The 14849-nt window shown below is 30.1% G+C and overlaps 1 protein-coding gene across 1 annotated transcript in view; it reads left to right on the top strand.

Annotated features, from left to right (window-relative positions):
- The window catches only part of LOC111612830, a 115320-nt gene that overhangs the window by 96226 nt on the left and 4245 nt on the right, over positions 1-14849 (top strand). The window contains exons 21-24 of the mRNA XM_023354087.1: positions 1446-1526; positions 2933-3082; positions 7694-7795; positions 12601-12810. Of these exons, the coding sequence (XP_023209855.1) occupies positions 1446-1526; positions 2933-3082; positions 7694-7795; positions 12601-12810 (543 nt within the window). The remainder of the gene's footprint in view (positions 1-1445; positions 1527-2932; positions 3083-7693; positions 7796-12600; positions 12811-14849) is intronic.

Raw genomic sequence — 14849 nt, forward strand, 5'->3', positions numbered from 1 at the left:
AGCTTGATGCTTATATTGAATCTCTATCCATAGAATTTTCGGCATATTTTGCATAATTTTAAAAATAACTAAGAAAAGAAACAAAAATTGAATTGTTATCATAAACTTTTTATAGTTTTTCATTAATTATGAGCACTTATAGTGAAAAATAGTTAATCTATATATATAAAATTGCTTGTCCTGACTGACTCATTGACTCACTGATTCATCATCGCCCAGAGCAAACCGCTGGACCTAAAGAGCAGAAATTTGGTACACAGTTAGGGTTCGTCATGAAAACGCACACTAAGAAGGGATTTTTCGAAATTCCCAAGTGGGGGGAGAGAGAGAGCATTAAGGCTTAACAGGAAGAATGGCTTCTACTGTACTATTTCGCATGTGATTTTTTGTTACGATTAGTCTTCATTAAGTACTTAGGTGTATTAAATTATAACATTTCAGACATTGTTATAAATATTTTTATATATTTTGATTTTTTAACCAAATGGCGAACCTTTTTAGATTCGAATTTGTTATTGCGTATCGGTTCGATTATAGAACGATTGTAAACGTTCCAGAAAATTGATCAAATTGAAAATTGTTTGTTTGATTCTCGGCAATTCTCATCATTCTCGGCGGTAGGTGTTATATAACAATTATTATGGTTGTTGAAATACTGAATATAAATGGGGTTTGCTTGCAAAACCTCCGCGGGCGAAGTCGGGGGAAACAGCTAGTACACTATAAAAACTTAACTAAAACTGAATTCTGATTAAGTGATCTTTATACACGTATTAGGTAAATTGTCAGTTTAGATTGTCTTTTCATGTCATTGGTTTTCGTGTGTGGAAATCTTGATATTTTTTATTAAGCATTGATTATTTTAATGGTTATTTGTTTGCAGTACAGAAGTTGGAATTTCTTATTTTAATTATATGCTAGCTATTATTGAAGAATGTACAGCAAACAGCAGCTGCAAACAACACTGGATGAATTACAATTAATTAATAAATCTCCAAGTTATACACTTTTTAATTATTTTAACATGTCCTTTTAATGTCAGAATCAATGAAATCAGAATTTCCACAAATTGTAGTGTTATTTACTTATTCCTTAATCTTACTTAAGTTTATCATTCAACTATTATTATCAATATAGGCAAGTCTTAAAATGATTTCAGTAAGTAAATTCTATAGTGTATATTATAGTACTGTGTATAGTATATATATTATTGTATTTGCATAATTGGGATGTAAAAAGAAGTTTTGGAATATGAAGTTTGTATTAAGTTAATAAATTTGAACATTAATACATGTTAAGTATGTTAATAATATGCATATAACTTAAAATATTGTTTTTATAATAAATATATAAATATTAATTAACTAAAAATGGTTTCTGAAATGCAATATATGTATTGTATTCAAATTATTGATTTTATCTGAAATTTAAAATCATGTTTTTAGGAAAGGTTGCAGCAACTTTGTCACTCAGATAGAATGTTACAAGATGAATTCAATACATTTACTTCATTACAGCAAGATCGAGTAAGTTCAAATAGTTATGTATTGATATTTAAAGACTATATTATATGCATATTAAATTATTTAAAAAGTAATATTTAGAAAGTTTAAAACTCTTCCTATTTTATTAAAAATATTTTAAACTTAGTAATATATATGTAATTTAGTAACTTATAATATGTAACTTATATTTTTATTATTATTATAATAATAATATATTATAATAAATTATTATTATTATAATATATGTAACTTAGTAATATATATGTCTAGTGAATATTCTTGTTAGATCAAATATAAATTAGCATCTGGATATATAAAAATTGCATTATTAATATATAAATTTATAATAATAAATATTTTTACTTGAAATTTAAAAAGCATCAGGAATTGAACAAAACTTTAAGCACTCCAATGCTTAAACTATTTCAGCATTATGAAACTTTAATATTCATTGAATTTAAGATGTCCTATATTCTAGTAATTGATTTAGTACAGGCAGTTTCTGATAAACAACTATTTTACTTATGACAGCTGAAACTATTCGTATTTGTTTGGAATAAAAACAAATTATTTTTGATTTCAAACAATATGTGAAAAATCAATTATAAATATCACACAATGCACATATTTTATGCACATACAATTATCCAGATGCTAATTGTAAGTGCATAAAATATGATATATAATTTAGTCAACAATATCCTTTCAGAATAGTGAATGAATTATTTATTTGTTTTAATAAAAGACTGTTTATTCAACCAACATTGCAAAAAGAACAATGTATTCAGTATTTAAAATTAGTAAGACATTGTTTGTTAGAAGTAAAAACTGTTTCCATTAGGTCCTATTGAATAGTTTTATATTAATGGCTATATTAAATAAATATTTATGTTTATAAAGGAGAAATTATTTAAATCATTTATTCAATTTAACCAACTTGTTAAATGCTTTGATTTATAAGTCTGTTTTTTAATAAAATTCACTATAAAAGTAAAATATTTAAATACAGTTTTCATGATGACTCAGGCTATCTTCTAATTTAACTTTGAAGTTAAGACTGTTTACAAATATATACATTTTCAAGTTTGTCCATTTATCCTTTAACTCAACCACAGAAGTAACAGTTACATTGGATTGAAGAAAAAACTACATTAAAAAACAAATAATAATACAGTAGGTAAAAATTCACAAAGTTAAAAACAATATCAAACATCAGCCTTTTATTTGAGGATCTGATGCTTTTACATTAAAAACAAGAGTAAATCATCAGACTCGAAAATGTATATTTTTGTAGTCTTAACTTTAAAGTTAAAATATTTAAATGTTTATGAAAAATGAATCAAGTAGTTTAGCAGAAACATGTATGTAAATTTTAATTGTTATAAGTACAAATATGAGAACAGAATTTGAATTTTTTTTATATCTAGGGTATTTTAGAAATCACATTAGATGGAATTAAGAAGAAAGTTTCAGAATTCAGGAATAATGCTGTAGACATAGGAAGATTATATAAACAGCAACGAATGATTGAAAAAGAATTGTCGAGAGTCACTCGGTTTCTTATGCAAAGTATACAGGTATTTAATTTTTATTAATTTACTAAAGTCATTCTTACTAATATTATTCAGGTATATCTGATAAGTCAAACATTGTATGTAAGCAAAATGATTGTTCGGATGATACATTTGATATGATTGACATGTTGTTGTATTCAGAGATTTGGATGGGAAATCCAATTGTTCTGTACACTTTGCAAGATATCATAAGCCACAGCTTGATGTGTCTCTCATTCTAGCCTTTCAATGAATAAGCAAAGTGATCTTCTATTTCTTGGAGAGAAAAGATGTTTCTGACAAACTGCACTTATACTGGAACCTACTTGCAAAACTGAATTGTCCTCACTCACTTTCTGAAATGAAAAACCTATTGCATTGTATACAGTTTGCCTATGATGTGTGACTATTGAAAACATAGGAGAATTTGTTACTTTTAGAAAGGTTTTCAAATCCAAACATTGTTGAAATCTATTACTTCTACTTTAAAGTTTTTAATATCTTAACTTGAAAACCAACTGGATGATTTTTAAAATGTTACCACTATTATATCTTATTTCTCCAGCATTTATTTTATTATTTCAAATGATTTCAGCAGTTTAAACATCCATCTTCAGAATACGACTTCTAACTGTAACACTGTTGAGTAATAACTATCCACAAAAAACCTTGAAAGTCAGCACCTGAAGAAGACCTTGGTGGAGGTTGAAAACGTTAGTGGATATTGTAATGGACACAACACATATATAAAGGTTTTTTGTGGATAATTATTATCCATCTTCAGGTCCAACAATTTTAAAAGTTGTGTTCTTATCAATATTTGGAACATTCTATTGTAAGTCAAATTTTCTGATATGCAGAATGTATGTTCTAATTCTGATTTCTGAATTTTTTAACTGCTATTTGAAAAGATCTTTTGGTCTGAAGATGGTCATTTAAATGTCTGAAAATGTCGCAATTATCACACCTTATTTCATTATTGTAATATTTTTAATATACAATAATAGACGATTTCTGGTAACTCCCTAAAAAAAGTCTTATATTTTATTAATAAAACTCTTTTTCACTCTTTCAATTGCATCTTCTTAAATGAAACTAATATACAGTAATTAATTCTTTGTAATTTAGTTTTAGTTAGTTCTTACTATTGAATGTTCTCATTTGGCATACAATACACAAGAATAAATCTGTTTAAAAAGTTATATATTATTAGAAATTTTTCTAAATATAAAAGCACATTAGTTTTCAAAACATACTCTGATTATTTATCTCATTTATAGTTTTTCTAACTTTCCATTAATGAAATGTTTATTTTATTTATTTATTAATTCTATAACATTTTTTTTTATTCCATGAGCATTATTAGCATCTCTTTTGATGTCTCATGGATTTAATTTAATGAGATTCACAATGGGAAATTCTCTATGTGAGAAAGACCACCCATAGGAATGTAATGATGCAAATGGGAGAAAATTATTTTTAAAAATGAGGGTATTCAAGATAGAAACAGAGTATCGTCGAATATTGCATAATTATTTTTCATTCTGGTTGAAACTGTTAAATTGAATTTTAAGTTTTAATAAGAGTTTTTCAAATTTGAATTTTTTTTATATACTAAAAAAAAAAATGTCTTTTTCATATAAACAGAACATTTCTTTACTTGTGTCAAAAAAGATTGATATTAATGAACAGCACAGAAAATACTATAACATAAAAACTAATTTGTTTACATATTAACTTAACAAGAATACAAAAACAATATACTTGAAGGCAAGTGTGATTGCAAAGTTGGTGCCATGTCAGAACTGACACCACTGTGTCTTAACAGACATCAAAATCGTGATGGCCATTAACTATTAAGTTCACACACAAGCGGTCATATGTGTAGGTGGTCGGATTCAGGAGAGAGAAGGCCCGAGAGACAGCATGTGAAAGACATGCACTGACCCACAAGATTAACATTAACAAATACCCGTTTATTTACATATCATTTTACATCTATTTATAAGGATTTTAAGCTATTATGAAAATTAGCTATTATAATTGTGAGAGCCGAAATTAGAAGAAACCTTATTATTAAAGAAGGGTTTTGGAAAGGGATTATTTTAAAATTTTGTTGTTCAAATCCAGATAATTTTTCAAAAACATTAATGATTAAATTGGTAATTAAACTGTTTCCCACGGAATTAGTTCCTTGTTGGGAGTGACACATCAAATACGTCACTTTGACTTAATGGGTGAAACTCGTTGATTGAAGCCTAAATATGAAACTCCAAGTGAAGTAATGGGAAAAACCCAGGAGAGACCCCATATAAAGAGGAGGGGACGATGACATTCAAGGCTTTTCTCATCATCGGCTGAGAACCTTCTTATGTGTATGTGTGCATCCCTCCATCCTAAATCCTTAACCCAAATCTGGATTAGCATCTGAATTAAAACCAACCTGGATTAACACCTTAACTTGACCTCCACGGGAATTCTTCAACAAGGATCTAATCAGAGTCCAGGTGTTTATCACCACGCAAACCTCATGTAACTCTCTTTCTTGAGTTGTTAAGCTTAAACCTCCTCCCTCTTTATAAATCCTAAGCTAAATAACCTTGTAAATAGCTTTATAATTAAACAGATATTTGTTAAATGGATTAACCTTGTAGAGTGCATTCCTTCCAGAGTTCTCCTTCTGTCTCCAATCCGAACCTAACCTATGTACGTGACTGTTCACACGCAAGAAACTAACGGTTTCTGTGTCTATCCATAAAGACACAGTGGTGTCAGTCCTGACAGAAATTTGTCATCATGATCTTTGCCAGTGCGATGTCGACCCTTTGGTTCTGTGGTGCCGAAGCATAGGGGGTGTCCTTTGGCATTGTCACATAATTATGAGAGAGAGAGAGAGAGAGTTCACATTTGTTTGTGGGCAGATAACCTTGCAAAAATCAAGAAAGTCAGTTCTTAGTTGTTGGTGAGTTGGAGGATCGTGCGAATTAGTGATTAGGAGGATTTCGGATTGGACATCATTTGATATCAGGATTGTTCAACAAGTCGATTCAATGTGGATCACTTGATGATAGCTTAATAGGACTTGTAGGATAGCTTGGTGATCAGCTGGATGGGTAATGTATCCAAGATGAGTGACAAACTTTAGAGACAGCAAATTCTCGATGATGGACGAACTCTGATCACCATTAATCCCTCCTTTTTATTAGGGGGTATTTTCCATGCCCTTTTTTGGAAATGTTATAGGTTGTGACCAATAGATGAATTGCAGTTGTAAGTTTCTGGTGACACATTCGATGTGTCATCTTGGAAAGGAAATGACTCCAAGGTGAAAGATACAATCATATCCTTTAACATTTAACAAATGCAGAAAAAATTTTAACAAATTTTAGCACAGTCAACAAACAATTTTATTCAAAAATTTATTGCAAAGTTTGGGCTCTCACACAAGGATACAGTATATCTTTCTCAAGTAGCCTTATCTAGAGAGATTGATATATTTACACATTAGAATGACCTTGTTAAGGGTTATTAAAAATTATTAATTATGTGACATCACAAGATCCTGTTCTGAATAAATGAAAAGAGGGAGATGGTTTAGATTCATGAATTTGGACACAGAAATGATGATGATTTTCTATGTTTCACTTTTAGCATGTAAATGCATAGATAAATAATTACTTAACTTGTGAAAAAGTAACTGCAATCATTTTTATAATTTTTAAATATGCAATTGTTCAAAAATTTTAATTTATTTTATATTAAAACCTGAATGTTGAATGCTACTTGCATTGCAAATGGTTTCAATATTATTGTGTTCTAATGTCAGTTTATTCAATTTATTAGAATTTAAAGTGTAGCATTAATTATGTAATAACAAACACAGAACCAATTACCATTGTGAAGAAAACAAAAAACGATCACTGCACAAACATTTTCTAACTCCTTCTATTTGGTCTTTTTATTAGGTCTCAAGTCCAAAAATGTAAAAATCTTGGGAGGTCGTTTGTGACCAATTGCCATACTTTCCCTCTGTTATATATAAAAGCTGAGAAAGTGAAAAAGAAAATTTAAAGCAATTTTTCCATTTCAGAATAAATAACTCATAAGTGAGACAAAAGTGCTGCAGAGTAGAGAAAAATATGACATGTAAGTGAAAAATCATGTAACTGATGTGTATGATGGAGAAAATTTTTTAATGTATAATTGCAAAAAATATACAACTGCTAAACAAATAAACAGGAGTTGGACTGTGTTCCTAGAGGATGACTACAAAGTTTCTATGCACTCTAGTTTGAAGTTATTTTCCACCCAAATTCAATTTTTCCTCATGTTGTTATGGACAACTTCCATGATGACAGTTGTGAATTATTACAGCAGTTCCTAGTAGCCATTTTTAGATCTTTGACTACTGTAAGGTGGAATTTATAAATTTTCACTTTCACAATATCTCAAAGTCCACCAAATTAGACCATGTCTAAGACTGGGAGATCTCTAATACAATCTCTGGCAAAGGGTCTTGTGGTCCGCTTTGTATATCAATAAAATAGCTATAAAACTGTTTTAAAAACGATATTGTTCCATTGTTTAAAATGACATTTAAATTTTATAATAAACTAATAATTTTTTTATTTATAGAAATTAGAATGTTTATCAAGAGAAAATACAAAACTTGAACAAGATGCCATTGCTCTAAAACTTCAAATCAAGCAGCATTTACAATATAAAGTAAATGTAGAGGTAAATATTGATTTATTTTAATTAATATTAAAACAAAAATCTAGTTATTTATTGCTTTGATACTGAATTTGCCATAGAAACATTGACATCGTATCTCTATGCAAATTTTAATTATAATACAAGGAATGAATTCTTAAAATATTTCAGATACTAAATGACATATGAATTGGTATGTATGTATATTTGGTGGCTCATGATCTCAAGGGAGCTATATTGAAAGTTGTGTTGTGGGAACAATGAGAACTATTTAGAGTAAACAACACAACACACCATATTTGTTTATTTATTTTAGTTACATTAGGAAAGATCTGATTAATACTAACAACCCATATAACAATAAAAATAATAATAAAAAACTGAGCTAAAAAAAAATGAAATGGAAGAAATGATTAGAATACATTACAACATATTAATGTAGTAAAACAATCATGAATATGAAAATAAATAAACAAACAAATTCACACCTAAATGCTAATTCTAGCAGTAAATGAACAAATAAACTTTAATGTTCAAATGTTTTTAGCTGTCTTTCAGAGGCCCTCAGGAAAAATGCATAAAACTGAAAAACAGTTCTATCTTTTGAAAAGTTTTAGCTTTCAAATATAGCTGTGTTCTAACTTTTAAACATTTAACACTTTTGAATACAAAGATTGTTACGTATTAAAACATATAAATAAATTATTTTTAACTAAAGCTATAAAAAATTCATTAATAATATAATATAATATAATCCTGTCTATATAAGTTCTCCTCAAGGAGAACTCATATAGACAGGCTATTTGACACACCAGATGCCTGATGTACCATAAATTGAAACAACTCGTCAATTTTGAGAAGAACTTATATAGACAGGATTTTACTATCCTGAAACAGGTGAACTACAGAGTCATTGATCTAGAAGCAAGTGTCAAGCGTAACTTGCAATGTAAATATAAAAAAAAGCTCAACTGGATAATCAAAATACAAAAACAGCATCCAAAACCTAAGTTCAACAATGTTATAACATGTTGGGACATCTCTCGTCCAGAATACTTCCAGAAGACATTCGAATTTGGTCCATGTTCGTGCCTCAATCACCAAATCTGTGTTTGTGCATTCCTAACATGAAGAAATTACTATCTAGAGGAAATGAGTATCCAGAGACATGCAAGGACTATCTTTGATGGAAGGCGCTGATGGTAATTGAAAGCTACAAGCCTGAACCTGATGTACATAAGTTCTGGAATTACGTCAGATGCAGTAAGAACTGGCTTCAATCTAACAACATCACAATGGTCAGATCGGATAAGAGCAAGGCAATTGTAATCATGCGAAGGGCAACCTATGTCAGTATATTCTCAGCGGGTTGAAATTGAGTGTCAACCCGCTGAGACCTCCTACACAACAAAGTTACAGAGTCACATCAATAGATTCACATGCACTGGTCTTGCCGCAATCTTAGGCCTTCAACATTCAATAGTTATCTCCCCTAAATTGCTTGAAAATTTCTGATATCTACAATGAATGAAATGCATCAAGTGTATAGCATCTGCACATAGGTACCACCAGTCCTTAATAAACAAGCTCGCTGCCAACCAGCTACCACCAACACGAGAGTTAATGATGCAGAGCACAATTGGGTTGTTATATCTTACAAACCGTCCCTCAAACAAATTTATAATAGAATTGCTAAGGATTTAAACTTGTGCTTAACTTATAAGAGAAAATGGAACATTTTTCGGCTCTTATCTAATGCAAAAGATAAATCCGATGACAAAAAAGCACCAGGAGTATACTGCATTCCATTGCAACATGAATGTTTCAATAGACATATAACATACAAGGGGCACTCAAAAAAAAAAATCTGAACTGAGAGCATGCTGCCATTTGTAGACGTAATAGAAAGTTCTGCTAGATAGGGTTAGTAGAGACCTTCATGAAACATCTGTGCAGACAGTATCAGTTTGTAGGTTTACATTTGAGCGTAATGTTGTGTTTCTCTTACTGTTGTTTATTTTCGCCTGCGAAGTTCTGGGCATCCTTCAACATCTTGAAACGATGAAAATGTTGAAAAAATCCACCAAAAAAGTTTTAAGACGTCTGCGAGAGGATGTGTAAAGGAAATGCACAGAACTTTGGCAATTAGGTGACTGATTCCTTCATCATGACAATGCCCCCACATACACGGCCTTATGAGTGACCCACTATTTGGCCTCTTGGGGATGGCCTGTTGTTCCCCACCTTCGGTATTCACCAGACCTAGCCTCGTGCAACTTTTTTCTGTTTCCGAGAATGAAGAAAAATCTAAAAGGGAAGCATTTTGATGATGTGGAGGCAGTAAAAACAGCTTCCCTAAAGGCACTGGACAATATCAAGGTTGAAGAGTTCCAGAGATGCTTCAAACAGTGGGGAAAAAGACTTCACAAGTGCATTGCATCTAATGGAGAGTACTTTGAAGATGACTGAAAGAATTTTATAAAAAAGTTAATAAATAAAGTTTTTATACAAAAAAATCCAGTTTTTTTGGTTTCCCCACATACATCAGATCCACGTACAGATCACTAGAAACTAGAATACGGGACCACAAATATGATATGTCCAAGGGGAAGTTTAATACTGCACTAGCCCAGTATGCTACCAAACCCAGGGTTTCTCCATGTTGGAATGAAGCTACTCTTTTACACAGGGCTTTTGACTGACATGACTTGTGTTCGTTAGAGGCTCTTGAAATTTATATAGCGAGCATGAAGGGAGATTGCATTAACTCCGACTATATTCCAGTTCCACAATCGCGGAAGTATTATTTACAATGCCACAAAGCATAACGATAATTTTTTATGTGTAATTATGCATTTAACTTTAGGCAATGTAAAGGAAACAATTTTCCTTATCGAACATTGTTTATACATTAAAACATTGGGCTAACTTTACAACACCATATATTATATTATTAATAAATTTTTTATAGCTTTAGTTAAAAATAATTTATTTATATGTTTTAATATGTAACGATCTTTGTATTCAAAAGTGTTTAAATGTTTAAAAATTAGAACACAGCTATATTCGAAAGCTAAAACTTTTCAAAAGATAAAACTGTTTTTTTTTTTTTTTTTTTTTTTATGCATTTTCCCTGACGAGGACCCTGAAAGACAGCTGAAAACATTTGAACATTAAAGTTTATTTGTTCATTTACTGCTAGAATTAGCATTTAATTATGAATTTGTTTGTTTACTATACAGTTTCAGTTTGTGTGCCAGTTTTTTTGTCTGATGAAAATAAATCATTTAAAAGTTATAAAGAATGCATTTACAAGTATTTTTAAAATGAGTAAAATTTTCATAAAGTATATATCTAAGGTATATTTTATAATTGTATTCTGTGAAATATGATAAAAAAGATCTTTGGGAAATAAATAGCTTTCTTCTGGATGTTAAATTATAACCCAAATAAAAAGCTGCATGACCAGGACTCAGCCATCGGGATTGACTCCATTTCAGTCGATGGCCAGTTTCAATTCAAGGCTAGTCTATATAGGAGCTATTCTTTGTAATTTACAGCAGATTCATATTTACGACTTAGGTTAGTTATTTTGAATTTTTAATTACACATTCTAAAGAATTCGAAAGGCTTGTAACTGAAGAAGATCAGTAAAATCTAATTGAAAAATGTTTTTATTTCAATAAATTTGTAGCTGGATTTATCAAGGCTTATTTTATTTTATTTTATTTTTTTGTTTATTTGAATCTATTCATTTTTTCCACCTGCTTAAATAAATGAATTCTGCTAGTAATTCTAGAGATTGTACTGTAAGTGGGAACAAACAACTGCTTGATGTAGGCATCCATATGTACAGGTAACCCCCGTATGACACGGCACTTTTATAGCAAGGATTCACTCTAACATGGTTTGAGAATTGGGTAAAATCCTCGTACAACATGAAATGTACAGTAATAAAAACTATTAAAAGCGAACTTTATTTAATTTGAAATTAGGGAAATCTCCATACAACAGTTCAATAAACGTGATAAAGCTTTTAAATGAGAAAGATGCCCCATTTGACATTTTTCATTCAATTGCGTACATACTATCAGATTTTCCTGCATAATTTTCGTGAACTATTAGTACTTAAGTATGCAAATTTTCTTTTCCCGCCTTCTATCTATACACATGGTCCTTCTCGAAACTTGTTTCAGTATTGCCATATCTCGACGCTTCTGATTTTTGTGTTGCCAGATGGTTTTTCCCTTATTCCATACTTGCTTTATTCTTCAAGCACCATATAAGGAAATTTATAAAGATCTTTTAACTAAAAGCAAGCAATCTAAAATAACATATTTTTTGCAAAAGATAGAGCATGGATCTGAAGATAATGCAGAAAAATGCTCAGAGGATAAGGATATATTGCCAAAAGAAAATGCCCTTGGTTAATAGTGCTTAGTGATGACAAAGAAAACATTGTTTAATTTATATTAATTAATATGTATCACTTCTTAAGAAAATTTTAATAAAGATATTTATCTTAAATGTGAAAATATAATAGCATGTTTTTTTAATTTTTGGAACCTAATCCCCCTCTTCGTACTAGTTCTGTGTTTCGTATAACACAGCAATTTTTTGGAACATAACTCCCATGTTATACAGGGGTTACCTGTAATACTAGAGTAGGAACACTAGTATTACATATGGGAATTGGATTGAAGGCATTAAATTGTCTTTGTATGATCAACTACAATAGATTTATGGTCTTTTTTAAACCTAATTTTTAATATACATGATCCACTATAATTAAAATTATTGTAATCAATAAATAATAAATTTTCTTGCAGAATTCCTCCACAGAAGAGATAGATATTGAATCAGAATTAAAAAGAATACAGCAAATTATAGATGAACTCTCATCTCATAGGAAAAATATTAATAGTAATGTTGAGAAAGTAAAAGCCGAACTGAAGCACAAGTTTCTAGTTTCAGAAGTTAGAGCAAGTCCAACCGGTGTAGCAGGTTTGTTTGAATTACATATCTTTGCTATGACATTTGTTTTAATCTAAGATAAAATTAAAACTTGATGGTACTAATAAACTATATTTTATTTATTTGAAAATCATTCAGATTTATGCTATGATCAAAATAATAAATTAATTCACTAATTTATTTAATCAGTGTTTTTAATAACATAGTAATGAAGGCCAAAAGTTTTACATACTTTAGCCAATGAAGTTGATTTGTAAAATGATTTACAGGAATCCCCTGCTAATGCATACCTTGTTAGTGTGAACTGATTCTTTGTCTTTCAGCTGTCCTTATGGGACTTTCTTATATCCCTGTTAATGCAAAATTCCTGGTAACTCATAGTGTAAAGTGGAAATTAGGACCCCAGCATTCTCTCCATTTTCATAATATGAAGAGAAGAGAATGAAAATACATCAAAGCAGAAGAAATCAGTGCTGCTGAAGAGGAAATGAGTGTTGAAGATGTTGAACAAACATTCCAAGAATGGGATGAATTTTGCTCTATCAGAGATACCATTGAACAGTTCTTTAATTATGTTTGCATCAATGAATTTTTTGCAACAAGTAATGAAAGAAGTAATGATACTGCATATACACCAACCAAAGCCAAATATTATCGGGCTAGAAATGGCTATAATACTAATAATTTAAAAGACAATTTGGCATTAGAGTTAGGCATTAGGCTCCATCTCTTGATAAATTTAATAATTATAATTTAATTAAATAATTTTAGAATTACCGGAAGAAAAGAATCAGCCCAAGAATCGGCATTAGTTTAAATTATTTAATTAAATTGTAATTATTAAATTTATCAAGAGATGGTGCTTAATGCCTAACTCTAATGCCAAACTATCTTTTAAATTATTAGTATTGTAGCCGTTTCTTGCCCGATAATATTCGACTTTGGTTGGTGTATAGCTTTAATACTAGATTAATTACCTGTTAATCTATAATTATGCGATGTCTATAATTTTAACATCAATGTCAAACATCGATGTTTGCCTAAGCATCGATGCTAAATTTTGATGTTTGATTTCACATCGATGTTTGATCAATGCCCATTGGAACATCGTTGTTCAATCAAGATAAACTCAAACAATTTAAAAAAAAAACAAAACTTAATTTTATTTTCAACTTGTATAGTTCAATTACAGTTCCAATGCATACAGTTCTTCAATTGATAATGAATTTAAAACTAGAAGTTTGTGTACATTCTTTGGCTTTAAAGAACTCCACTTTTTGTTGATAGTATTTCTACCTTTGGAAAATAATCTTTCTGCTGGAACTGAAGTGACAAGAATGCAAAGCCACTTCATGGCAAGTTCACATAAATTATAGTTAAAAAATTTCATGGATTTCCACACATCCAAAGCATTACTATTGTGAGGCACAATAGGGGCATCTAAAAAAGTTTTAAAATTTGAATTTAAAGTTGCATTTGTGTTAACATTTTTTATCTTAATATCAATTTTTCTGGATGACCAAAGGTCATCATCTTCAAGTTTATTTTCTGCATTATTGTGAAAACTTATTTGAGCCTCAGCAGAGGGAAATTTACAAAGTTCTGCATTTACACGTTTAATTGCATTTGCACAACATGCTGGACTTTTAAAATCTAGCTTTTTGAACCTTGGGTCTAGTAATGTGGAAACACTATATACTAACTTCGTCTCAGTGGATTTAAAACGGAAATCAAGATTACTAAAACATTTTTCCAGCAACTTCTTTCCCACATTTGTTTCTGTAGAAACCTTGCAAAGTGCATTAAACATTAACCCTAAAAATGGGATAATTTTACTGATGGTAGTGTGAGTTTCTGCTGAAATTTCATTAGTTACTTTATAAAAAGGTTTTAGTACTTTAAGCGCATCATTCAAAGCACTTAATTCTCTACCAGAGAGCATGTCGGGTGCCCCTGGAAACTTTTGCAATGTTAGTGTAACAAAATTTTTTAGTAGTACAAATCTCTCAATCATCAAGAAATACGAATTCCATCGAGTCTCAACATGCTGAATTAATTTTAATGCCACAGAACCTTTTTCATTCTGCGATGAGTCGGCGTAAAC

The sequence above is a fragment of the Centruroides sculpturatus genome, unplaced genomic scaffold, assembly GCF_000671375.1.
Source record: "Centruroides sculpturatus isolate CEXI.00-Female unplaced genomic scaffold, Cexi_2.0 scaffold763, whole genome shotgun sequence".
Taxonomy (NCBI): domain Eukaryota; kingdom Metazoa; phylum Arthropoda; class Arachnida; order Scorpiones; family Buthidae; genus Centruroides; species Centruroides sculpturatus.